Raw genomic sequence first — 27,869 nt, 5'->3', positions numbered from 1 at the left:
CCTTAATTCCATTTAACCTATATATGTATGTAAGTCTATAAGGCTTTACTACATTGTAATAAGGTTTTGATGGTACCCTGCCATAATCTGGTTTGTCTTTTGAATTAAAGCATAACTGTTGTTTTGGTTTCACTGTATACAGGTAGAATCTTGTTTTAATGACTTGAGCTATAATCTGTTTTGAATAAAAGAAGCTGTTTTCATATTCTGGATAAAAACCATACTAGCGCCATTTCACCTATGAAACTAAACAAATCTTTTGAATGAGAAATTTAAAAATTGGATGTATTCACAAATCACCATCCATTTAGTGGCAAGTCATTTTAATAAAGGTTTCTTTCTGCTAATATATGAATGTTCAGAGCTGTATCTTAATACTTACTGGGCTGTGGTTTAGTGGAAAATGGCATCGGAAGATCTGATGTGAGTCTGCCTTCGTGGTGGGAAGGAGCAGGAGGGCAACTGACATTTGATGGCTCTCTACATGCCAGGCGGAGAGCTAGGTGTTCTGTGTGTGTGTGGTGTTTGTAACAGTGTTGAGGTCGGTGATGTTACCCCCTTCTTTGGATAAGGTCTTTAAGGCAATATGAACGTCTTTAATAAAAAGGAATTCCAGGAACTCCAAGTTTTATACTCAGGATCTTTTAATTGGAAGGGCAGCTGGATCATAGGGTCCTAATTGTCCCGGAGACTCATCTCTCATCTCCTCTTGGTGGTTTCTTGGTAATGGGGAGCATCACCCTCATTTTCTGTGCTTAGGCATGGCAGGCACCCTTCCTTTTCATACCTTGCGGCACAGCTAGACTTTATGGACTTGTTTTTTTTTTCCTTAAGGAAGACTGGCCTTGAGCTAACCTCTGTGTCCATCTTCCTCTATTGTATATGTGGGACACGTGCCCGCAGCATGGCTTGATAAGTGCCTCTGATCCAAACTGGTGAACCCTGGGCCGCCAAAGTGGAGAGCGCAAACTTAACCACTAAGCGACTGGCCATGCCCCCATTTTTTTTTTTTTTAAATCTGTTGTTTGCCAGGCACACAGCCAGGCTTTGGGATTTTACAAATAAATAAAAATGGTTCTTGCTTCTGAAGAACTTACAGTAGGGGTGAAGTGGAGTGAAAACACGAAAATGTGATTTTAATGTGTTGTAAATGCTATGAAAGGGGGAGGGAGTTTGTTTTATGTAAAACATTCTTCTAAATGGTGCCCTAAGTTTTATTATTTTTTTATGGATCTGGATGTTTATCCCTATACTTTGAAAGAACAGTCTGGACACTTAGATTTATTTCTTAAATCATAATTCAGAGGTCTTGATCCTTATATTTTGATAATTTTCCTTAAATGAATTACTCTAATTTTTCTCATTTCCTCTCTGTTGTGTGTGTTTACTAGATCATCCTATAGCTTAAAACCTTCACGTATGTGCTGCTTTATTTGGAAGAGCTTTGTGAGATTTATAAACGTGCAAATTTATCCGTATATACCCTTTTACAGAGAGGTTGGTTCCAGAGCCAATTTTGAAATGTTCTGTTGTTGATCTTGCACCTTGTTTAGTTCAGTAACGCTTTGGCCAGAGATGTTTTGTCATGACATACTTTTCGTTGTTACTGATGGTGGAAGCATCATCCAAGGTATTCCAGAGTGTGAGGCCAGGAGGGTTCTGCACAAACATGACATGCTGACTAATGTTGTGACACTTCTTCACCAAGACATAAAACTCGCACTTAAAAAAAAGTGCATTGTCTTAATACCCACATTGCACATCAGTGAGAACTAAATGCCACATTCCTATTGTCGGTTTATCAGGGATGGGGTGCTGCCTCCAAGGACCAAGAATGTGTCAAGGCAGCAGGTGGGACTAGTTGTGATTAGTTTAGGAGCTAAGAAGCCACAGATATCCCTTTTTATCTGATCCTTTTCCTTCTAGTTCCTAGGCCTTTGAAATGCTAAATGTCTGAAAATAATTTGCATAGAATTACTTGAGCTTCTCTGTCAACTGGCGGATTTGAAAGCAGTTGCCACAAAGTTATATTTGAAATAAAGCTCCGATTTCTGCCTAACTTTGGTGTCTTTTTGCCCTACCTCACTTTCTTCCTTTCTTCTTCCTCGCTTTCTGCTTTATCTCAGGGATGGGGTCGTCTTTTTGAGTTTAGTCTTTTTGGTCCTAAAGACTCCTCTTCAACCCACAGGCAAGGTCGCACTTTTAATCTTCCCATGAGAAGTAGTCCTCCGTGATCTCTTTCAACTGCCTTGATCCTAAGTTCTGAAATCTCTTCATTCTCCGCTTTCCCTCAGTCCTTGTAATTTGGGGTCTTTACCTGATTTGGTGCCCACCTTTGTTAGCGTGGTCTACTGGCCAGACTTCTACCTTTACAGCCCATATCCAGCTGTTTCTTGCTCATACCTTAGAGTCTCTTCCATTCTTTCTTGGCCTTTGGAAATCCAACTCAATCAACTGTTAAGGTTGAGTTGTCACCTTTCCTGCCATCCTTCTGCAGTTCTTATGTTCTCCCTCCCTAGTACTTTGCATATACATCTCATTGTAATGTATCTTCTTCTTTTCCACCTTCTTAGGTAAGACATAAGTTCCATAAGGGCAGGTTCTGTGTTTCATTCATCCTTGTGTATTCATTGCCTGGTTCATAATAGTCATTTATTTCATGCTTTCTTTGCCCCTCTTTCAGCTCTGAATCATCCACCCTCTGCTTTCTTTATCATTGTTGGGTGGTTCAATGTTCTTACAGAAAGTTACCCACTGACCTCTGGGCTCTTTTTCTTCCTCTAAATCTTATCTCTTTAAGCAGTTTTCTCAATGTCTGGGGGTTTTATGTAAACAGGTAAATGAAGCCCTACTCAGGGCTTCAAGCCAGAAAGTCATCTTCCCCCGTATTTAAATCACCACTAAGTTTTCTCCTAGGTAACTCTTGAATTCATTTACTTTTTCTCTCATCACCAGCGTGGTCATAGAAGCCCCGCCATCTCTTGCCTAGAGTCTCTACTGCAGTCCAGTCTCACCTGTCCTCACCTGTGCACTTTCTCTTGCCCCCTCCCCTGCACCTGTGCTGCAGTTGGCTGGTCTTTCTGAAATGTGTCTCCCTGCACCCCTTTTACTTAAAATGCTCAGTGGCTTTCCATTGCTCTTAGATAAATTAAAGCAAAAATCCTTAACATGGCACTCGTACACCATCTGACGGAGAAATGTTGTTCTAATCTTTTCAGGGTACAAGTATGATTTTAATACTTAGACAAGAAAATGTTCTAGAAAAGGACACTTGTTTAGACTTGAAGTGGGCACTCTAGTATGAATTCGACATCTGGTGAACTCTAGGCTTTCCCCACATTTGAGCATAATTGGTTCCTAGAGCCTGCAGCCAAAGATAAGGCTCAGGGATTTACTTTGCATGTGCTGCACTCCTTTTTTCTCTTGCTTACCAGAGAACCTCTCATGTGAATAAAGTAGCTCAAGAGACAAAAATACAGACTTTATCACAGTGTTTAAAATCACGGTGTTTAAGGTGAGAAGCACAGTTAAAAGTGTGTAGTGGGAATACTTTAATTTGTACGTGTATATTATACTATATATTTTTTACTTTTAGTGCTGAATGTAAGTTTTTCTTTTTTTGGATTTATCTTTTTCAGTTAGTCATTTATGCCTGTAATAGCTGACTTGATGAAAAACTTGAGTATGTTTCTACATTTTTTTCACTCCACAAGTATGTATCATAGACTAAAAACTACCTTGTCATCGTATACTTAATTCCTGCAGTGGGATCACATTTCTGTAAGACGGCTGCTGTTTAGGAGTGGAGAATCTTTGTAAATAAAAATATCTTTTAAAAGTTGTGTTAAATAAAAATGTACACTTGGATGAAATGCTTCAAGGATTTAACCATACAGAACAAATGAGCACCCGGTTTCTGCAAATCTCAACAGTATAACGATGTATTATTTCTTTTGTTAATTGTTAGTTTGCTGGGGATTAAAACACAAGTGATCATATTAAGGCTGGTTAGATTAGTGATTTTAATATGAAACCATTGCTTTTAGAATAATCATGGGCCAGACTGGGAAGAAATCTGAGAAGGGACCAGTTTGTTGGCGGAAGCGTGTAAAATCAGAGTACATGCGACTGCGGCAGCTCAAGAGGTTCAGGCGAGCTGACGAAGTAAAGGTATAACTTCATCTTTTGTGAAAATGCATATACAATGAAGGATAGTTTTTTCCCCCCCGAAGATAAGTTTTAGTTGGAAAGGGTATATTTTCAGCCAAGGTCATATTTACAGTAAGATAAATGAAGACTTGGAAGTTAAGATTCTTGAATCTGTCTTAATTAACATAAAAATTGTACCATATGATAATGGAAGGATTTTAATCTAATGCTTATTCAACCTGCTTGGAAGTTACTATCTTTTTATAGTAAAGGTACCTTTGTATTGCATGTGTAGACTTAGGACCCAAATATAAAGGCATGTGTTTCATGGTTTTATGTTTTGAAAGTCATTGTGATTTTTTTTTTATTTATACGAAGTTAACAAAGAAAGGATGGAAATAATTTCCTGTTCCCCTCCTACTCTCAATAAAATAATAGGTGTGGTGTTTTTGTATTATTTGAATGTGGGAAACTACAGCTTAGTGTAAAATCTATGTGTAGTTGAGAGAATGTTCTTGATATTTTTGAGAAATTACTAGATTTTAATCTGCTGTAGAGATATTACAAATTTTCTAACAATGGACAATTTCTTTTCTCCTCTCCTTCATTTTTTTAAAGAGTATGTTTAGTTCCAATCGTCAGAAAATTTTGGAAAGAACGGAAATCTTAAACCAAGAATGGAAACAGCGAAGGATACAGCCTGTGCACATCCTGACTTCTGTGAGCTCATTGCGCGGGACCAGGGAGGTTGGTTAACTCACGCGCTGTTGTAATTATCAGTGCATTCTGGTTTTCACTGTTGGAATGTTGGTTGGTTATTGAGCAAACGTCATTGACCTCAGAATGTCTGTTTTTATTGCTGTTTCTTTTTAATGTGCAGCTGTTCATGACTGCATTAGGTAACACTACTAGCTGTTCCTATAACCGAGCTCTAGTGTTTAGAATGTACTTTCGCTGTTAGTAGGTAGATTTGTAGATTTTTATAAGACTGTTGATTAAAAGAAACTTTTAAATTAAATACTCTTTAATGTCCTCATCAGATCACTATTTAGAACAAGGCTTTCTGACTCACACTTGTCTTTTTTTCTCTCCTTTAATGTGAATTAGCCATGCTGTAAGAAATGTTTCCTTTTCATTCATTTTCATGGAATAAAAAAGTTTCTTATACATTTTGTTCAAATTCTAAGGCTCTCTATAAGAATTTTTAAATTTGGTGTTGAGAGATTGTAATTTTCTTTTCTATAGCATTTTCTGAATGAATGACAGATTTTAATCACTTTAATAAATCCTATTTTCAAAGGAAGGCTGTAAGTCTATGGTAGATTTTATAATTAAATAATGCAGTGGCAGCAAGATGAAAAGAATATGGCAGAAGCTTAACCAGTATAGAACCAGTCAGGGTTTTGGTTAGATCATTCCTTGTCTAAGTACCTGTTTTGTAAAGGAAGACATGGCATAGGATCATGCTATTTGAATGGGCGCTGAAGCAGAAAGAGGGAAGAAAGTGTTTTGGGATTTAGATTACACCATGTAGTAGATGATTGTTTATCTGAGTATCTGAACATGGGAAGCATCTAAACAATGGAATTTGTTCTAAAATAATGTTTTCAGTGAGTAGCCATTTTTTATATACTATTGTAATAATCAAGCAATAATTTGCTATTGTATGAGACCTTGCTGTTACCAAGATTGTGTGACACACTAGCTTCAAACATGTCAGAACTATCATAGGATCTCAGTCTGTGCTACAGACATGATCCTAGTGATGATTTCAGTGCTGGTACTGGTGGTCTTGATGGTGACACATGACTTGGAATGATTCTTAGTCATTTATGCATTTTGTCAGGTGACAACTCTTTAAGGCTCTGACTTTCAGTTGTGTAAATATGTATTATATGCTATGAACACCTTCTGCATCCTCTGGGACAGGTCAGTGCCTACATATTAGAGGTAAATGATTTCTTATTAATATGCTAAGGGGGAAAGGGATTCTTTTCTATGCCAGTCAGCATGTTCTCAAAAGGGATAAGGATGGAGTTTCTAAGTCATTCTTTTGAAAGTTTTGTCTGGTGACCTTTTGGAAATTTTGAGGTGAAGGCAAAAGAAACCTTGTTATTTCTGCCTGGAGGAATAAAGATTAGAAATTTGGAGAAATAAAGTAGAAACACATGGAATACTTATTTTTGCCATCGATTACAAATCTAAAAATGCTACCGAAAGCCCAACTTTCGTTTATAATAAAAGTTAACAGCAGTGATGATTCTGGCGCTGTGCTAGGTCCTCTGCACATGTTACCTGTTTAATCTCTGTGATGGTTGTATTTCGCCTTTTCTCCCCCAAACAAGGAAACTAAGCCTTAGAAGAGTTAAGTCAGTTTGCTTGCTCTAACGATCTGATGTGGACCCAGAAGAGTATACTTTGCTTGGACACACTAAGAAATTAGTAAAGTTCATTATTTATGTACAACTTGAATTGCTCTTAATATAATTTTTGGTGTTAAAGAGTATAGTTTATTCAAATTAATATTTACTAATTGAATTTTGCTTTTAATTTTGTCAAATGGAGATAAAAGTCATTGAATGTAAAGATATCTAACTTTTTGTTGTGAGTTTATGTGAAAAATTGTAAGAAGACTTTAGCACTTTAAATAAAACAAAATTGTTTTCTAAACTTAGTACCCCCCACAGGTTGAGAAAAACCATTTTCGCAAAATAGAAGGGCAAAGGAGGAAAGTAATCGCAGCCTCAGGAATTGAGTTTTGTTGTGTGGAGCTCTGACCCTGTCAAGTGCCTTCCTTTCGGAGCTACTCTGGACGATAGCAGATTCTGCTTCCACTGATCCCTCTTTACCCCCCACCCCCAACCCCCTTTAAAACCATCATCACTGACCTTTGGAAGCTGAAGGTTTATACAGTTTGTGATAAGCTTTTTGGTGTTATCACAATAAGTAATAAAATTTTAGGGCTGGAAAGGACTTCAATGATCTCTGTCTGAACTCCTTACTTTTCAGCTATATCTCTGTTTATTTTTTCTTCAGTTTGAGCATTTCCAGCTATATATCCATTTCTTTTATATGCTTTAAAAGTTGGAGTCGGAAGTAGGTCAGAAGCAGGAGGATAAATAAAACGTTAGCCTGATTTTCAAAGACTTTCCTAGTAGTAGGCTTGGTAGAATTTTGGACTGCAGTGTTGATCCAAACACCTAAAGTCTATGACTTTCAACATTTGGAAGTGCTGTGTTATAATGTTGTTTTAACTAACTGCTTATTTTTATAAGCGGATCCTTTTATAAGTGCTGTCTTCAGTTTAAATCCTTTGCTGCATGGTATCAATTCAATGAGTTGTCAGTTTTCACTCAAGTCTTCATACTTTATTCCCTTCTATACTTGCAGAAGTAGATCCACCTAGTTTTAAAATGATTGATTTTTATCTAAGTTATTTTAGATATTTATTATGAAGAATGTCTGACAAGTTTACTTTCTGATCTAATTAAGGGACATTTATAGATGCTGACTTCAGATCAAGGAGCCCTGCAGTGGAACATGGAGGCCACATCTTTAGTATATTGTTTTCTTAGTGCGTGTTCTTAAGATACTTTTGGGTACTTGTTTTTTGGTGTTGAGGTTACAGAACCTAAACAGTGTTGCCCATAGAATTTTTATACGGAATGTGTCTGTTTTTTCTTCTTAAAAATACTTAACGACTTCTTGAAGACAGTGATTATAATATGTTTCACATTTATTTCCTTTGCTCTTCAGTTAATCTTTTTAAGGAGCATTCTGCTTAAAAATGTCATTAAGTGATACAGGCCAAGGGATGTACACCTTATTGTCATAGAATGTGGCTGTTTTTCAAAAAATGTTTCTAGGTGACTTTCATTACTTTGTCTTATCAATCAGTAAAAACCTTTATCTTCTGTAAGTCTGCACATTGGTAGTCATATTCTTCAATGTGTGTTTTTCCAGTTTTAATAAAGAAATTGGTTTAGGAGTTACTTTTGTAGCTCTTATTAGTGCATTTCTTTTCGTACGTTTGTCCATTTCTTGCTAAAAACCACAAGGCATTTTCTCCTTCATTGATTCTTCATGTCAAGATTTTTATTACCTGTATGTATTATGACTGAAAGAGAGGCGTGCTCAAATGATGTCTGTCTTCTGGACAAGTGGTATGATTGGTTTAGTAATTTACAAATATCCTGCCAATATGCATTTTTAGATTCCCAGGAGAATATAATCGTGTAAGAATTCTGTCTTATTTACTAATGACAAGAGTATTTTTTATGTATATTTAAACATGGGACTCTTTTCAGAATGTTTTAACATACAAGCAGCATCAGAAAGACCTCCTAGTCCTCATGTTCATGAAGAATTAAAAATCTTTTGGACCTTTCAGTACATACAGGTTTGTTCTTTCTAGTGATTATCTGAAATGATTTTAAGTCCATCACCTATCATTACTTGCAAATGAATGTTTTTTGGAGCGGCTTCTGTCAGAATAACAGAATGTGCCAGTTCTTTCATATGTTTGAAATTTGGACTTACTATTTTTGTTGAAGGAGAGGAAAATTCTTGTTTACATGCAAACGCTTGATTGTATTATTTATTGATTTGGTAATACGCTTTCCTCAGTTAATTGTAAGTAGAAATTTAGTTACTATTTACAAAGAAAAAATAATATGCTAGTGTACGCAATGTATAATTTAGTGCTCTTAAATACACTCAGCTTTCAACACAGTAACGTACTTTCTTTGCTTTGTGAGTTTTAAGATTACAGGATCAATAGGTCTAGAGTCTCATGGGCTATTTGAGGAGACATGGCAGGGAGCTAGGTCATTCTTCTCAGAGCGGAGAAATAAATGGATGGTTCTCCCAAGTGTCTGTTCTGGCTCTCAGTCTCAACATATCCATCGTTTCTCGGTTCCTCAAGGGACTGGTTCCCAAGTTGTTTTCTGCTCTTTTCTTCTCTTAACCATTTGTTGGTGTTTACTTGGAGACTTGAGTCTTTTGTTAACTCTACCAGTCCTTCCAACCATCTAACTTTTCAAATCACTGAGCCTTTTCTTCCTTTCTGGCTTTGTTTCAGCTGAAATAGATGGAACATTTCTTAAATGAGCTTAAAGGAGTCGTTCCTTTTCTTTTGAAAGGAAACGAATATAAGCATTTTATGTCTTTCCAAAAGGTCATTTAAAAAAAGAAAAGTCGCTTAGGATGTTTAAGTTTATATTTTAAATTTAAGATCATGTGTCTTAAGTTTAAAAAGTGAACTTTTCCAAAATGTCAAATGTTTATTTTGTGCAACTAATAAACCAAGAGAAGATACCTTTAGTTTGTAGTTTTTCTCCTAGAACACCATCTATAGTTTGTGTTTTAAAAATTACTGTTCAGTTGATCAAGGCTCTTCCCAAAATGCAAAACCAAATTTTGACAGCTATTTTGAAAACGAAGTGAATGAAACAAAACCAAAAGAAATGTTTGTCTGGTCTGCAGTGTTAAAAATTGTTGCTCTGAAGAAAAAAGAAAATTTTGTTAGATCTAGAACTTCTGTCCCATTTTAGCTGGATTATGTGGATTGACTTAAATTCACTGCTTAGGATTCTCTCCTCTTCCTGGTAGAGTTTATGGGAGAACATTTCTCTGGTCCATTTTGCGAGGGTTGGGCAGGTTTCGTTGAGCCTGCCTTAGCCACTGACGAGGCAGTTTATACCAGCTACTGCGGATACCTGTCAGGTTGATGAAACTCTTTTGTTTTTTATCTTTTTAAATTAAAAGTTCATTGTAAAATGATAATTGTAAAAATTGAAATAACACAGAAATATATAAAACAGGAGGCAAAAGTTCCAACCCCTGTGACTTATTCTTTTAGATTTCTTTTTCTGTATATGATAAACATGTTAATAATAATGATAATACTTATTTTATTTTAAAAAGTTACTCCCAGAAGAACATGCCTGCCATTTTGAGCCCTCACTTTACAACCTCTCTCCAGGTCTTCAGTCTCTTTAATAATGCACAGTGTTTGATACTTTGGATATACCATAATTAATTGCCCTATTCTTAGTTGATGAACATATAGGTTTTTATTTTTATTTTTTTACTTTTGCTGTTAGTGTTTCAGTGAATATCCTTCATACACATCTTTGCATTTTTTGAGTAATTTTGTAGGAAAAGTTCCTAGAAATAGAATTACCAGGTCAAGAGGACACGCATATTTAAAATTTTAAGAGAGATTACCAAATTGCCTCCCAAAGGTTTTACGTTTACACTCACCAGCTGTTTATAGAAGTGTCTGTTTATTTGTATTCCCATTGTAAAGTATTATCAATCTTTTAAATCTTTGTCAGTGTGAGCGGTAAAAAATTATTATGATTTGTTTGCCTTCCTTATTCAGTGAGGTTAAGTATCTATTGTTTTTTTTTTTATGAATTGGCTATTAGAGTCTTGGATCTTTTAAAATTAGGTTGGACTTTTTCTTGTGAATTTTAAGGACTTTTCGTATATTATACATATTTTTTATCATCTGGTTTGCAGATTCCCCCCCCCCCCCCCCCCCAATTTTGGTGTTATTTCTGGTATATTTTTTTTCTACAGAAGTTTTAATTATTTATGTAGCTAAATTAGAATTTCTTCTTTTGATTTCTGTGTTTCTAATGGCTTAGAAAAGTCTTCCTCCACTTCAAGATTATAAATTATCCATCTTCCCTTTTAGTTCCCTGCTTTCGTTTTTATGTTTTAGTATCTTTTAATCCACTGGGAATTTCCTTTGGTATAAAGAGTGAGTGGGAGATTTGGTTTTTAATTTTTTTACATTTAGTTTTGTAGTTTCAACACTATTTACTAAATAATCTGTGAACAATTGAGGAGCAGTTATAAATCTGTTTTGCAAAGATCAGTAGAATCAGCCTACCCAGTAGGTGGTCACCTGAGCAGGTTTCCCACTGAGCAAGGACTTGGTGCCTCTGCTCAGAGCCTGGGCCTGGCGATGGTCTTGGCTCTTCACTTTATGCCTGTACTGCTCCATAGTGTCCACCCCCACGGCCCTCCTGGAAGGAAGCGAGGCTTCAAACGACGTGGAAAGCATGGGCTTACATAACTCTTTGTTCTGTTTCTCAGTTTTTGTTTTCTGTTGTTGTTTTCAATGACAGAAATGGTCTTATTTTCCACTCGCCGGACTATTCTTGAATTAGGTGCTTGAGTTTGCATGGAATAGACGAACATGGTTCTGGTTATCTCCTTCATGTGCTTGGTTGAGTGTTTTTGTAGTTTCACCAACTTATGTCCTGTGACTATTGTTGTGTTTCTGATCTCCAGTGTTTTAGCCAAACTGTAGATTATGAGATGATTTATTCTAACCAGCCCCCTTCAGACCCAGACTGCATTGGGTTTTCTCTGTGCATTGGGTTTTAATAGTTAATATATTAACTAGGTTTATATATTTATGATCTCTTTCATTCAGGATCAGGCTTCTGAAGCTGGGCTGCAGGGAGGAACTTTAAGGGTCTAAAATTCCTGAAATTATATTCCAAATGTTACATGTTCTATGTTGAATGCTACATATGACTTTTTTTTTCTGAGAGAAGTGTCAGAGCTGACGCTTACGGGGCATCATCTTTCTCTGATGCTTTGGTGAACTGAGAAGCAAGAGCCTCGTCTCACAGGGTAGAGGTTCTTCCCCCAGTTTGGTTCTGCAACATAAATATTTAACAACAAAAATGGAAATAATTTACCATCTTGGATGAACCACTCTTCTTCATTCCTTAGCTCCAACACCCTTAATTAGCTGCTTTTATTATACACGTCTGTGTCAAGATCTGATCAGGACTTTTTCTTCCCATTGTTATTTCTGACTCTCTCCTGCGGGAGCCACTGTCTCCTTCAAGCGCCATTCTCCTAATCATCTTCCGAAGCCTGGTGTGAACTCACTTCTCCTATCGAACTTCTCTTAACTTGATCCAAACTTGATATTTATCTTATTCCAGTCTTTTCTTCAGTACTTCCTTCACTTTATAAAAGCAGTCTGAAATTGAAGTTATGTACACTATCATTTTCACCAGAAGGGCTAGCTAATTTAAGACTCAGGTGTGTTATCTTTTCTCTGCTCAAATCTTGAAGAATATGAGTAGTTTCAGAAATCATCCTCAGCTTTTCTCTAGAGTTGGGTGGCAGCCGATGCTTTCTCCTGACCCTTTCTTTCCTACACCTTAGATATGAGATGGTTCCTTATTGTTTTTACTTGGGAAAGCTAAAGGATATTAGACAATATCAACAGGTCATTGTGTCTCTGGCATGAATTAAATGGACCAACCAGTATCCAAGAATATTTTTAACTTGGCTAACTGACTCTATTTTTTTTTCCCCTTACTATATGGAAGTCGGACCTAACCCTTCTGATGTTAAAGATTGTTGAGAGACATGATGGCTATGGCTATTGTCCTTTGGGATGTCCCACTGTAAGATGGGGAGTCATACCTACCTCATAGGGTAGTGGTGAATTTTAAAGACGTTAACTTTGGTAAAGTCTCTAGCACAGTGCTTGGCACATAGTAGGGTGTGTTAATTTCTTTCCCTTCCCTGCAGGCCATTCACCTGCTCTTCCCTCTACGATTTTCCATAACACAGTTTTTACTTGGAACCAGCCTTCTGCCAAGAGTCTCAGTTTGGTTGTGTACTCCTACAACTACTATTTTTGGCTTGACTTCCCTCTCCAGCTCCCAGTGGTCCAGCCACACAGTCGCCTATTGTACCAGCTGGTTGATGTAAGTCTATCCATCCTCAGAGGACCCTGGTTACTTACCAGTAAGCTGTGTTTCTCTGAAAATGTAGCATCCTTGATAACTAATAGAGTTTTTTTCTTTCTTTACCATTGATGATGAGTCATCTATAATAATTTTCTTGTGTGATCCTCAAGTTGCAACTAGAACTAGAGAATTTAATTTGTTGACATAGGTCTCCTAGTGAGTTCCTGAGTCCAGGACACATGACTCTGATCAGGTGAAATGCTGTGGAGACCCAGGAGGTCAAAATCCTTTTCAGTACTCTGAGTGATATGAGACAATTACATAAACTGTCAAGGATGATACATTTTCAAAGAAAAAAAGTTACTGGTAAGTAACTGGGATTTTTGAGTAATTTTCCTGTAAGTCAATAAATAAGAATTCCCAAACTTGTTTTATCAACAAATGCTTTTGCATTTGAATATTATTTAATAAATGAAAGGAATATGGTTATTAGTTAAGGTTAATAATTAAAGAATGGGGTAGGTTTCTAGAGATACTGCATAGATAATGAGGTGGGTGTAGGCCTTCAGTTTTCTAAATAGCTGCTCTCTTAGCTTTAAAGAGAAATTGAAGTTGGAGTCTACACTAGGGAAATCAGCAAATGCAGTCTGTTCATTCCAGAAACATTTTTTGAGTGCCTACTCTTTTTTGAGACACTGTGCTGAGTATCATTGCGAGGCAGAGAGGTAAAACCACACTCTGCCTCAGCTGCCTTTGCCCTCAGAGAGCTTATTTCCGGCCCCATGGTGACTCTTGTATGACTCAGAGTTGAGATGCTGGGTCATGGGAGTATGACAGAGGGGTGGGGTTGGAGGTGGGACTTAGTGCCTTTGCCGTCTTATTTTCTGTGCTTCTGTAAGTTCCTTCTGTTCACGGGGAAAATCAGCTCACTTCATTCAGTAGACTCCATTTTCTCCATCTCTAGAGCCAACAGAGAAAGCAAAGCCAGTGTCACTCCCGTCTAGTAGTTGAATAGAATATTCAGCTGTCTAACCTTAAGTGTGACCTTGATTTAGATGTTAAAGCAGGTGAACAAGTCAGAGTTGAAGAGGCAACCCGCTACCTCACCCCCAAGGTTTAGAGAGGACTAATCTTCAGAATTAAAGTCACAGAATTAATTTACCCCTACCAAGTGTAAAACGAAAACTGGAAACTCTGATTTAATTGTTTTGCAAGAAATGAAAATTATTGGGTACTTAAAATCACTGGACAGTGTGTAATACTTCATTCAGTAATTATAACCACTCCTCACCCCAGAGTTACCCGGTTAAGTAGGAAGAAGGAAAGAAAACTTGATAGGAATATGAAGAGGATGCTGGGGGAGGAGATGCTCCTATAACATTGTCATATGTCTCGTATGTGGCACCCATTGCATAGTGATAATTGGTCATTTGCCCTTTGAGCATCTCAAGGGCAAGAACTCTATACAGCACAGTGAGGAAGCTCTTGGCTGTTTGCGTCAGGCTTAGGCTTCATCCTGGCCTGGTAATTTACTTCCTTTTTGAGTAGGCAAGTTATTTAACTTCTCTGAACCTTAGTCTCCTCACTGTGATGCTAACGGCCAAGATGAGTAGTTAGGATACTGTATCTAAAGCACTTAGCACAGTGCCTGCAACATAGTACGTGCTCAATAAATGTTAACTGCTGGTATTATGGGTTATTGGACGGATGGATGAGGGAGTGTATCAGAGGCCAGGGAAGAACAGGGAAAGACTGTGGGTTCTGGAGCACGAGTAAACTGTCACAGCTTCTTATTTACTTGAGGTAGGAGCTTTCTAGTATTATTATCTTTATCTTTGCCCTTTTGGAAAGCAAATTAATGGATTAATCCCTGTCACAGTTCTTCCTAACTGCTCTGTCTTTAAGCCTCCACTCCCACTGAGGAAGGAGCTATTTTTGTGCTGCAGTGACTGTGACTCCTGCAAGGTTACCCCCAGCCGCATGACGTGCTGAGGGCCAAAGACTGCCACTCTGACTTCACCACATCCAGTCCTGCTGCTTTCAATACCTCTTAAATCAAAATGAAACATTTAATAACGTGTGTGTATATATATATACATATATATGATTTTTTTCATTTTACTACTTCAATTCTTCTTTTTGCTCGATTTTCATCGATTATACATAGATTATGAATATATGTCCAGGGTATTTTTGAGAAAGCTCTGGAGTCTCGATAATTGGGTAACAGTGCTCTTTAAGAAAAGCTGGAGGGGCAGGCCCCATGGTGTAGTGGTTAAGTTCGGCATGCTCTGCTTTGGCGGCCTGGGTTTGCGGGTTTGGATCCTGGGCACGGACCTATACCACTGGTCAGTGGCCATGCTGTGGTGGTGACCCACATATAAAGTGGAGGAAGATTGGCACAGATGTTAGCCCAGGGCTAATCTTCCTCAAGCAAAAAAAGAGGAAGGTTGGCAGCAGATGTTAGCTCAGGGCTAATCTTCCTCAGCAAAAAAAAAAAAAAAAAAAAAAGGAAAAGAAGAAAAAGAAAAGCTGGATTCCTAGACAGGATGAAAAGTGCGGTGGGGCACAGATTTTTACCGTATTTCATAGAATCAAAGATGCAAACTTTTTTAATGTTTAACATCTGAAACTGGCACGCATCTTAGAATTGCTGTGATAAGAAAGTGTTATGTTATAGCTTAACTGACATTATTTTCTTAGTGATGCAGAAGATAATGGTATGCCTTGAAGTTGATGTCATCATAGATTGCATGAAATACGGTATTCCAAGGGAATATGTGCACTTAAACATTGTAGAAATACGGTATTGTGGCACTATGTGTAGTGGGTAAGAGCAGGGGCTCCAGAGTCAGACTGTTGGGGTTTCAGGTCCAGCCCTATCTCACGTGTGACTTTGGGCCACTGCTTATCCTTTCTTCACCTTAGTTTTCTCACCTGTAAAATGGGGGCTAAGAATAGTCCCCATCTTACAGTGTTGTAATGGGGACTAAATATAATAGGACATGTAATGTATTTAAAATAGTGCCTAGCACATAGAAAGTGCTTAATAACATTAGCTATTATTATTAGTAACTTAGAGATTACACTTTGCAGAATTGATGTGAATTCATTTTGTTATGATTGAAACTCAGATCTATTCCCCTTAATATCTGTGTATCATCTGATAATATCAGCAAATGACACTTGGGTTTTTTAAAAGGGAAGATAGAGATAAGAAAGGTTAACCTAACAAGTTGCCATATACTTACTAAGTAAGATTTAAGTGGCTAATTTGGTATATATATTATTATTCCATGTGGTTGAGATGTAAAAGAAATTAAGCATTGAGCTAGGAAATTAGAGTCAAAGCAAGGAGCAGTTACACTGAGGCTAACATAAATACAGTTTTTGGTTCTTGTTGATGTTGGTAAGTATGGGAAGAGTTGGAGGGTTTTGAAAATTTGCAAAATTTGAAGCATTTTTTTCACCCTAAGTAAAAGAGAAGGAAAGAATCCTTTTTGGTTTTTATGAACTTTACTGTCTTAGGTAAAGAAACTTTCTTTTCAAAATTGTGTAAGTAGGCAGCATCCCTTTATAATATGATGGCTGCAGCTGCAGGCTGTCCTTTCATTCTTACGAGTCAGTTCTGTTTGCTCTGTTCTAGTGCTCAGTGACCAGTGACTTGGATTTTCCAACACAAGTCATCCCACTAAAGACTCTGAATGCGGTTGCGTCAGTGCCCATCATGTACTCTTGGTCTCCTCTGCAGCAGAATTTCATGGTATGTAAATCATGCATCTTCGGCTTATTTGATAATCACTTACTTTAAGTCAAAAAGCATAATTTTCTTGTTAACATAAGTAAAAAAAAAAAAAAAGCTATCAAAATGCCAGCACTTGGAGTGATTTTTTTAAAAAAACTGATTAATATATACCTATTTTAAGCCATTGCAGTTGTTGCTCTTTTCCTAGTCCTTTCTAGTTAAAACATTCTCCAAAGGAAAAGTGTTAAGCAAAACCATACCTGGGATTAAAGATATATTCAAAAGGTAAAATTTATAGTTCTTATCCTTGAAGAGGTCAGTCAGTGTCCTGTTATCTCAGTCTGACTTTGAGGTTTTGTTAGTTGAGAACTTATTATTTAAAACAGTGTTAGGCAACATGTTATTAAATGATAATGTACACTCTGAAATATTCTCATGGCTTATAAAACACAGTTTAAGGATATTTCCACAGATAACACCAGCCCAATAGCTTCTGTAATGAAATGCTAGTATTTAATTCTTTATAGAAGTAGGATGAAGGAGGATGGAACAAGAAAAATCTGAGTATGCATTCTTGTGTTGTTAAATAAATATAGTTTCCTTACTTGATATATAAAATAGTGAGGCTTTAATAAAATGTTGATGGAAGTCTTGGTGAGCCTACTTTAGAGATTTGCTTAATCGATTTTTTTCAAAAAAACAGATGTTTCCAATGTCTTTATTAACTTTTCATGGTTTTACAGTGGAGGGTAAAGGCAAACTGCAGGTACTTTTCTGCAGTTGCATAAATTTTTATGTTTAAGGTTTTATTCAAAAACATTTGGTTTGAATGACACAACTAGAAGGGACGTGCAACTAAGATTTACAACAAATTGGGGGGATTTGGGGAGATAAAGCAGGAAAAAAACCCAAAACATTTAATTTGAGAATAATATTGCAAGAGCTTAATTAAGAGAGGTTTCAACAGACTGAAATTCTGTAAGTATATAGTGTTTAGATTGTCAAATATTATTTATGTCATCCCTGGGTTTTGCTGGTCACTGACCAAAGCAAATTAGGCAGACTATCTTTATTATGGCTAGGATATGTTCTAGGGAGCAAAGGTTATATGGATACAAGTGGGAAGACAAAATAGCCAAATGTCACTTAATTTTGGCTTGCTTCCAAAAAAATTAACTCTTCTAGTTTAAATGGGATTAGTGCAAGTGAGATGCTATGAAAACTGGACTCTTTAGTAGTATGTAAGCTTGAATCTGAATAGATCAATAAAATCTAAATTTTTATTTTATACCCCGTATGTACTTTTTCTCCCAATTGCTCTTTCCCTGTTTGCCTAAGGTATGAACCCTAAATACATTTGTTATCAGGGATTATTTGAAACTTTTCCCTTTTCTTCGTTTTTCCTGCCCACGTCTCCTGGCTTCTCCGTGTGATCTGCCCTGTGCATCCTAGACCCAGCCTAGGGCACCTCACACTTTAAACACCTGCCCTGTCCTCCTGTCAGTCTGAGTCCATTCTGTTTATCAAGAACTATCTTTCTGAAATTCTATTTTTAACTAGTACTCTGTTTGAAGGCCTTTTAAGACTTAGACCTATCCTCATTTTCAATTAGTCTCCTTAAGTATGGACTTCAGAACCCTCCAGTCTTTATCTATAATTACTGTCTTTTTTAATTCTTTTTGTGTGTGTGAGAGGAAGATTGGCCCTGAGCTAACGTCGGTGCCGATCTTCGTCTACTTTGTATGTGGGATGCCACCACAGTGTGGCTTAATGAGCGGTGAGTAGGTCTCTGCCTGGGATCCAAACCCACGAACCCTGGGCCACCAAAGTGGAGTGTGTGAATTTAACTACTGCACCACCAGGCCGGCCCCTGTCTTTGATATTCTTTGTTGAAAATTCTCTTCCTCCCATGAATGTCAGCTTCGGGTCCGGTGTATTCTTAAGTACTCCATTCTCTCAGAACTTTTCTTTGATTGCCTCTTCCCTGCTAAGCTGGCACCTTCTTCCTTGTTGTCTTCCAAACCTTCATCTGTCATCTTTATTAGCATTATCAATTTTGATAAACATTTTGTTCATCTCAGTATTGAAATATTCTATATTATTGTAGAATGTTCTTATTTTATGTCTTAAGTGAATTCTTTTGGCATAAACTTTAATGGGGACCATTGATATTCTATTTAACATCCCTAGAATTTTATTATATTCAGTCTCTTTTAATGAATACAGATCATCAAGTGAGATTTAGAAATCCTTATGTATATTATTTATTTGTTTCTTTTGGTATGGCTATTTATAGTTGATTTTGATAAACCATATTTCATTGATTCTAAGACACTTTTTAACATGTGAAATAGGAATGTGTCAGAATTGGTGATGGGTCATATCATAATCTGCAACATTTTTTCCTTTCTAAGAGGCACATAAAATAATGGTAAGTCTTAATGATTGATGACATGTTAGGTTTGATAAATACAGTATTTTTTCTTAAATTTTTTTTCCCCTGTAAATAGTTTTTTCCCTCAGATAATGCTTTTTGGTGAGACGGGTCTTTTATTGCTTTATAGCTTTTAGCTATGGGTTGCTGTCTGTTACATCTGGAGAACTGGGTAAAGACATCTACTTTTGAAAAAAATTGTATTTTAGTTATATTACATTGATTAAAAATATTTTAATACTTAGGCTAAGCATGCTTTTTGAATATAATTTTTTACTTTTAGGTGGAAGATGAAACTGTTTTACATAACATTCCTTATATGGGGGATGAGGTTTTAGACCAGGATGGGACTTTCATTGAAGAACTAATAAAAAATTATGATGGAAAAGTCCATGGGGATAGAGGTGAGCCATGTGTTTATTCTCTTGGAAAGGGGACCAAAGGATTGAGAGAGATTTTGACTTTTTTAAGCATAGGTATGAAAAAGATTTTTTTAATATTGAAATTAAGTTCTATGCTGGACTGGCTTAGGCTCACAGGGCTAAAATTTTCAATGTTCTGTATTTAAATTGAAAGATCATGTTTGCCCCTTGAAAATTACATTTAGTTGGTTATAACATAAATTATAATGTCAATAACATGTAAACTAAATAGAATTATTTGAGCGTGTGTAGATGTTAAGATTCTTTAGCAGTAAAATTAGGATTAGGGCTCTGCTTATGTGACAGATGAACTCCAAAAGGACTTAAGCTTAAAAATACCTTCCCCACGGGGCTGCTGCGGAGCCTGAAATTCTGTTGAGAATCCCGGCTTCGGTGTTCTGTGTCCAGGAGACCCTGTTAGAGTGTCTGGCAGGAGGGTAATGTCTGCTGCCGTCGTTGTCCATTCTCATCCGCAGTGGAAGGCAAGGTCTGTCCGGTAGATTGTTGGGAGGAGGCTGGAGCCACAGTTAGTTTCTAGAGAATGAGGTTCTAGTAGCAGGCACTGGAAACTTTTGGAAGAGGGGTGACTAAAGAGAAAATGACAGATGTTGAAGATAAACTCTGCTTCCTAACTTTGCCTCAGACCTCAAAATGATCTTTTTCCCCTTGTTTTAATAATAATGTTACAGTGCTGACTGATAGGCTCTGGCTATTTCTTCCAAATTAGAAAAGGAATACATAAACTTTTGCCATTACCACTTGGCTCTGTATATTTCTGATATTTGACTTGATGAATTTCAGAATGTGGGTTTATAAATGATGAAATTTTTGTGGAGTTGGTGAATGCTCTTGGTCAATACAATGATGATGATGATGATGATGATGGAGATGATCCTGATGAAAGAGAAGAAAAGCAGAAAGATCTAGAGGAGAACCGAGATGGTATGTCTGTTTATGAGGTTTTTGTGTAGCCATTACTGCATTTTTCAAAAATAGAGTACAAGTAGAACTTAATTCCTTTTTTCTGTTTTTCTTTTGTTACATATCAAATCAATAGTAATATAGTCAAAATTAGAATATTATTTGTAACATTTTATCCTGCACTTGAGTGTCTTTATTTCCTTTGGCTAGCAAAAGAATATACTGTTTTTTGGGTTTCCCTGGGCAATCTTCATAATCATCATTATAATATATAACATGTTTGTCATTGAGTATGTATAAGTAGTGTGCTAATCCCTTTACGTGCACCAGCTCACTTAATCCTCATAATGCTCTACAAGGTGGGCATTCTTATAGATCTATTCTGTAGTTGAGAAGATGGGTTTAGTGAGGTTAAGTAACTTTTGTTAAGATTATGCTATCAGGAAGAAACAGAACCCAGAATGCTGTGCTGGTAACCAGCTCTGACTGACTCTAGAGTCCATGTTTTTTTTTTTTTTTTTTTAACATTTTACTGTTCATTTTTCTCCCCAAAGCCCCTTGGTACATAGTTGTACATTTTTATTTATTTCTTTTAATTTTATTTATTTATTTATTTTCTTTTTTGGGGAAGATTAGCCCTGAGCTAACTGCCGCCAATCCTCCTCTTTTTGCTGAGGGAGACTGGCCCTGAGCTAACATCCATGCCCATCTTCCTCTACTTTATATGTGGGACGCCTATCACAGCATGGCTTGCCAAGCCATGCCATGTCAGCACCCAGGATCTGAACTGGTGAACCCCGGGCCGCTGAGAAGCAGAATGTGTGCACTTAACTGCTGCACCACCGGGCCGGCCCCCATAGTTGTATATATATATATTTTTTAATTAAGATTATGATAGTTAACCTTGTCAACTTACAGTTGTACATCATTATTAATCATGTTGTAGGTATACCACTTCACCCCTAGTGCCCTCCCTCCACCCACCCTTTCCCCTGGTAACCACCGATCAGTTCTCTTTGTCTATGTGTTAACTACCACCTATGAGTGGAGTCATACAGAGTTCGTCTGTCTCTGTCTGGCTTATGTCACTCAACATAATACCCTCAAGGTCTATCCATGTTGTTGTGAATGGGACACCTTTGTCCTTTTTTATGGCCGAGTAGTATTCCATTGTATATATATATACCATAGTTGTATATTTTTATTGTGGGTCCTTCTAGTTGTGGCATGTGGGATGCCGCCTCAGCATGGCTCGATGAGTGGTGTCATGTCCGCACCCAGGATCCAAACTGGTGACACCCTGGGCTGCTGAAGTGGAGTGCGTGGACTTAACCACTTGGCCATGGGGCTGGCCGCAAAAGCCCATGCTTTTAACTCTTGCACTAGTTAGGGCTTACCAGAAAAATTGAGGGTCCCAAGAGAGACGATAGTTGGTGGAGACTTGGCAAAGCTCATTCTTAACACACCATAGAAGAATTTGGGGAAAATGGCAATTTTAAAGAAGCGTAACATTTTTATAATAGGCACCTCAGTGATCATCTAGTTCAGTTCCTTCATTTTACAGATTAGGAAACAGACCCAAGTGGAGAAGTGACCAACCAAGGTCGCAAACTGGTTAGTAGCAGAGCTGGGATTAGAACCGAGGTTTTCACCCACACGTCTATGGACAGCTAATTTTCGAGAAGGGAGCCAAGGACATACAATGGAGAAGGTAAAGTCTCTTCAATAAATGATGCTGGGAAAACTGGACACCTACATGCAAAAGAATGAAAGTAGATCTTTATCTTACACCATACACAAAAATTAACTCAAAATGGATTAAAGACTTGAATGTAAGACCTCAAATCATAAAACGTCTAAAGAAAGTATAGGCACTCTGCTCTTCGACATCAGGCTTAGCAACATATCTTCAAGTACCATGTCTGACCAGGCAAGGGAAACAATAGATAAAATAAACATATGGGACTACATCAAAGTAAAAAGCTGCACAGCAAAGGAAACCATCAACAAAACGAAAGGACAGCCTAAAAATTGCGAGAAGATATTTGCAAACCATAAATCTGATAAGGGTTTAATATCCAGAATATGTAAAGAACTCATACATCTCAACAACCCAATTAAGAAATGGGCAGAAGATCTCAACAGACATTTTTCCAGAGAAGTCATACAGATGGCCAACAGGCACATGAAAAGATGTTCAATATCACTAATTATTAGGGAAATGCAAATTGAAACTACGAGATATCACCTCACACCTGTCAGAATGGCTATAATTAACAAGACAAGAAATAAGTTTTGGAGAAGATGTGGAGAGAAGGGAACCCTTATCACCTACTGGTGGGAGTGCAAACTGGTGCAGCCACTATGGAAAACAGTCTGGAGATTCCTTGAAAAATTAAGAATAGAACTACCATACGATCCAGCTATTCCACTGCTGGGTATTTATCCAAAGAACATGAAAACGCGAATGTGTAAAGATACATGCACCCCTGTGTTCATTGCGGCATTATTCACAATAGTCAAGATGGAAGCAACCTAGAGCCCATCAATGGATGAATGGATAAAGAAGATGTGGTATATATACACAATGGCATACTACTCAGCCATTAAAAAAGATGAAATGTTGCCATTTGTGACAACGCGGATGAACTTTGAGGGTATTATGGTAAGCAAAATAAGTCAGAGGGAGAAAATCAAACACTGTATGATCTCACTCAGAAGACAACAGCAAGAACAACAAACAAACGCATAGAGACAGAGATTGGATTGGTGGTTACCAGAGGGGAAGCGGAGAGGGAGGGGAGTGAAAGGGATGATTAGGGACATGTGCGTGGTGATGGATTGTAGTCTTTGGTTGATGAACATGATGTAATCTACACTGAAAGTGAAATATGATGTACACCTGAAACTTATATGATGTTATAAACCAGTGTTAACACACACACACACACACACACACACACACACACACACCCCCCAAAAGCAAGGTTTTCTACCTCCAGTGCACTGAAAACTTTCCCTGTTGTGTTTTTTTCATTTGTCTGACCTACCAGCATTACACAGATATATGTATAATACATTAGAAGTAAGTGAAATACAAAGTTGATACATTTTTAGAAAATCAGCTTTGTTAGTTTTAGTTGTGTGGATAAAAGGAGAGATTCAAAACTTGTTTACTGTCATTCTTTTCTTCCTTTCATATTTCCCTGTTTAGATAAAGAAAGCTGCCCTCCTCGGAAATTTCCTTCTGATAAAATCTTTGAAGCCATTTCCTCAATGTTTCCGGATAAGGGCACAGCAGAAGAACTCAAGGAAAAGTAAGATGTGTTCTTTTGAGGCGGTCTTGCCGTGGATGGTGTGAGACTCACCCTTCCACTTTGTGAGAAACGGGCCTTGGGCAGCTGCTGCGCCACTTCTCTCCCTTGGTCCACAGTGTTCGCAAGACCGTGGCAGCAGTGTGTGAATCTGTGGTCCTCTGTGTGGCGGAATGTTTACTGTGAATAGGTACACGCGGGATTTACAGTGGTACACGTGGAGAGTTTCTCTGGACACTTGGAGAAATTTTAGTGCAGTTGATGTACTGACATTTTTCATGATAAATCTGAATCATCAGTGAATTTGATTCTTGATATGCCATGCATCATAATTAATTGGTTCTTCATCTAAATAAAGATTGTTGTAGGCTAGACCTTTTCTTTTGTGTTTTAGGCATGAGAAACATCAAAAGTAATACATGGAAACCTGTTATAAACTTTATTTTCAATAAAGTAGTTTTTGTTTCCCCTTTACTTACACTTTTCTTGGTTAATGTTAGGTATAAAGAACTCACCGAGCAGCAGCTCCCGGGTGCGCTTCCTCCTGAATGTACCCCAAACATAGATGGACCAAATGCCAAATCTGTTCAGAGGGAGCAAAGCTTGCATTCATTTCATACGCTTTTCTGTAGGCGATGTTTTAAATATGACTGCTTCCTACATCGTAAGTGCAATTATTGTACGTTTTCATTTTCTATCTTTGTTGTGGAATTATGTCTTAAAGCAACTGGGAAAGTGCTGCATTTATCACAACTAGAATTTATCATTTAATCTTGCAGTTAAGATTGAAAAACAGGGTCAGAGTACTGTTGGTTTCACTTGTTGCTGGGGGGTTGCTCTGGAGTCTTTTGCATGTGTGTAATTTGGACTGTAGTCTCCCACTGACTTGGAATACAGGTTAGTGATTTTCTTATAAATGATAGCTACGCAGTTGTTTTATAATAAAACTGTTACTGTGAACTAGTTGATATAGCCCAGAGCAATGTTGCCAGTATTGATGAACAAATTTTGTTGAATAAGAATTTGGCTAAAAAGATGTTTTTAAATATTCTTCTCTCCTTAGTGTTAAATTTTTCTTTTTGGTCCTCTGCATAAGTTACTTTAAAAAATACCTACATTTGAATACAGATAAAGCGTAAAATGTTCTTAATGATTAAGTGTGGCATATAGATTATTACTTTATTTTTCTGACATTGCTGGTAAATGAGGTTTCTTAGTAAATTTCCCAAGTAACTGGAACATTTCTTTAAGCACAGTTTAAAAAGTACCAGCTACTTTTGAGGCAAATGTTTAAAACTATATTTCATCCCTCCTAGTTTTCTAAGTAGAGTTTACTTATTAGTGCGATCATCTGTGGCAGGGCATCACCTTAGGGCTTTCGACCTGTGTAAAGCCATTTTCCTGTATACTGTATGGCTCCACTGTGCTTTGCCTTTTTGAGTTCCTAAAAGCTCACCTTTTACAGAATTTTCCCCCTCATTATCCACAGATACTTCTTAATGTTAATTAGCCCGCCCAAGCAGCTAATATCTTGCTTCATTTTGAGTTTCTCCTCTATCTACTTATATTTGCTGTTGCTCATAATTTGTTGGGTGATATGTATCTTGGTCTGGAAATGGTAATTTTTGTGTGTGTGTGTGTGTGTAAAGTATTAGTGGTTTAATTATGTTAAATTAGAAAAACTTCAAGTAGATTTTTAGAATTATTATTATATCTCCCATCTCCTTGCTGTTGTTATCCACACTCCTAATCTAGTTTAAATTGATGATTTGGTAGTTTTAATAATCCGGATTAAGTCAGCCATTTGTTACTTCAGCCACTGGGCGATGGTCAAATATCTTACATGGGCTTGGCTGTGTTGTCTTCACACAGTCCTTGAAATAGATGTCTTGAATTGCTTTTAATTCCCCTTTATACATGATCATTTTATAAAATATCCAATTCTTAATAAGAATATTGTAAATTGCATTTAGATATCACTATAGCAAACAACATTGGGTGGAACCTCTATTTTGGAGTGAATAAAATGGTCTCTCCAATTTGTTATTTATAGTCATAGCATTTATTGTACATTTTTTGCTGTACAAATGAACCAAGGAAGTAGAATGCTGCTTTTAAGTATTATTATAAGAGTTATTTTATTGTGCTGTTCAGATTCGAGTACTTCTGATGGACCCTGAACTTGTTAATTGTCTCATTCAGGCTGGGGAGGAGAGCTCTCACTTTAGTGCAGCTGGCTTCTGTGGGGCTGACGGCAGGTCCCCGCAGTGCTTGGAGCAGCGGGCCCTGCAGCTGTTGCCTGCCTTTCCTTCTTTCAAGACAGTAGAGCTGATCTCTTCATCATTTAGCCATAATGAACTTTATAGGTATTTCACTGCTTTGCACTAACTTTGACAAAAGATCACACACTATATATTTTTCTTATGTAAAATAAGTCATTAAATAAAGTATTAAACATAGGTTAAATAGAGCATTTTGTGCTTTTAATATTGCTTTTTGTCTATATGTTGGGAATAATATAGTACCTCTTGTGAGGATTAGATTTATTACTATGTGCAAAATACTTAAAATAGTACCTGGCTCATGTTTAGCTATTGTTATTTTTTAAATAGATCCTCATTCACATGGCTCACATTTCAAAGAATGCTTGAGAGGTCTCCAGTGAAGCCTCCCTACCACTTCTCCCCGTCCATGGAGTCGTCCCTCACTCGCCTGTAGTTAAGCCTCTTTTGTTAGTTCTTCTGTATCTTTCTGCAGTTTCTTCTGGCAGATACAATTATATTCTTCCTTTCCCGACCATCCCATTCAAATGGGGCCGTGCTGTTCAGGCTCGTCCCTTTTCTGGCTGTCGTAGGTATCCATCCTCTTTGGACAGCTGCAGAGTCTGCCGCCATAGGAGGCACTGTAGCTTAGAGAACTGGTCCCCTGAAGGCCAGCATTTGGGTTGTTTCAAGCCTGTTGCTGTAGCAGCGCTACAGTGAACAACTGTGCGCGCCCCTGTACATCATTTCTCACGAGTGCAGGTGAACCTGATCACTGCGTTCAGATACTGCCAGACGACCTGCCACATGGGGATGTGGCCATGTAAGACCACCAGCAAAGCAGGAGTGCCTCTTTCCCCAGGGCCCTGCCAGTAGAGAGCAATTTTGATTTTTATGGATTGAATGAATGAAAAATAGTTTTTAGTGTAATTTGCATTTTTTCTTCCTATATATTTTAGAGATTTGTATTTTATTTTCTTTGAACTATTTTCCTCCTTGGGCTTGATGCTCAGTGGTATCTTGAAGCTTTTTATTTAGTCAGGAAATTACTTTTTTTGTGAGATGTTGCAATTTTTTTTTTCCAGTTTATTGTTTGGTAAAAATCCCGTAAGTTTTAAAAAATTTTAAAGGTAGTTGAATTTATGAGTGAACTCTCCCTGCTCCAAGATTATAAAGGGTTTCTCACTTTTTTCTAGTATGTTTTAGGCTTCATTTTTTTACATCTAACTCTTTGCTCCCTTTGGAATTTACTCTGATAGAATTTTGGATCCAGCTCCTCGTCCCAGCCTCCAGGGCTACCTAGTTGTTTTTATATTGTTGATGAAAAAGGTCCCCCTTCACTGTCCTGAGACACTCTCTAGCCTGTCTCCACGCACTTGGGTCTGTCTCTGGTCTCTGTTCTGCCCCGTCATCTGCCTGTCCAGGACATCTGGCTATTCTTGTTTTCCTGTATAAAGTTGAAAATCAGTTTGTCTAATTTAAAAAAAAAAGTCTAGGTGGTATTACTGTTTACTGGAACCCCATTAAATTTATAAAGTACCTAAAAGGAAATAGACATTTTTAAATAAGGATCAAGTTTAACCATACGATCAGCCTCCTTTTGTCTTTTAATAACCTCTCAACTATTCTTACATAGCTTTTGTACATCTGTGGTGAGATGATTTCTAGGTATTAATTGTGTTGTTGCTGCTGTTGGGCTTTTTTCCCTTTATATCTTATATAGTTTATACCCTGCTCCCATACCGAATTGTCTTTGTTTATAGTAGTTTCTCAGTAGATTCTTTGGAGTTTTTCAGCTCTGTAATTCAACTGTCTACAGTTATAGATGGTTTCGCCTTCTTTCCAATCTCTCTAAGTTTTTTGTCCTATTTAACTGCGTTGGCTTGTATCT

At 37.3% G+C, this 27,869-nt stretch overlaps 1 protein-coding gene across 9 annotated transcripts in view; it reads left to right on the top strand.

Moving 5' to 3' along the window:
* Window positions 1-27,869, top strand: part of EZH2 (enhancer of zeste 2 polycomb repressive complex 2 subunit) — a 66,657-nt gene that overhangs the window by 22,971 nt on the left and 15,817 nt on the right. Inside the window, exons 1-8 of one of the 9 annotated variants that reach the window (XM_046670033.1) lie at window positions 4,047-4,170; window positions 4,768-4,869; window positions 12,763-12,899; window positions 16,528-16,644; window positions 19,344-19,464; window positions 20,284-20,424; window positions 23,618-23,720; window positions 24,218-24,396. In XM_046670033.1, the coding sequence (XP_046525989.1) occupies window positions 4,827-4,869; window positions 12,763-12,899; window positions 16,528-16,644; window positions 19,344-19,464; window positions 20,284-20,424; window positions 23,618-23,720; window positions 24,218-24,396 (841 nt within the window). In that variant the 5' untranslated portion in view covers window positions 4,047-4,170; window positions 4,768-4,826. Of the gene's footprint in view, window positions 1-4,046; window positions 4,171-4,767; window positions 4,897-12,720; window positions 12,900-16,527; window positions 16,645-19,343; window positions 19,465-20,283; window positions 20,425-23,617; window positions 23,721-24,217; window positions 24,397-27,869 lie in introns of those variants that run through there. The other 8 variants (XM_046670029.1, XM_046670031.1, XM_046670027.1 and 5 more) reach the window with 8 other exon arrangements.

The sequence above is a fragment of the Equus quagga genome, chromosome 8 (assembly GCF_021613505.1).
Source record: "Equus quagga isolate Etosha38 chromosome 8, UCLA_HA_Equagga_1.0, whole genome shotgun sequence".
NCBI classification, from domain to species: Eukaryota; Metazoa; Chordata; class Mammalia; order Perissodactyla; family Equidae; genus Equus; species Equus quagga.
This window is presented reverse-complemented; position numbering and strand designations above follow the sequence as displayed.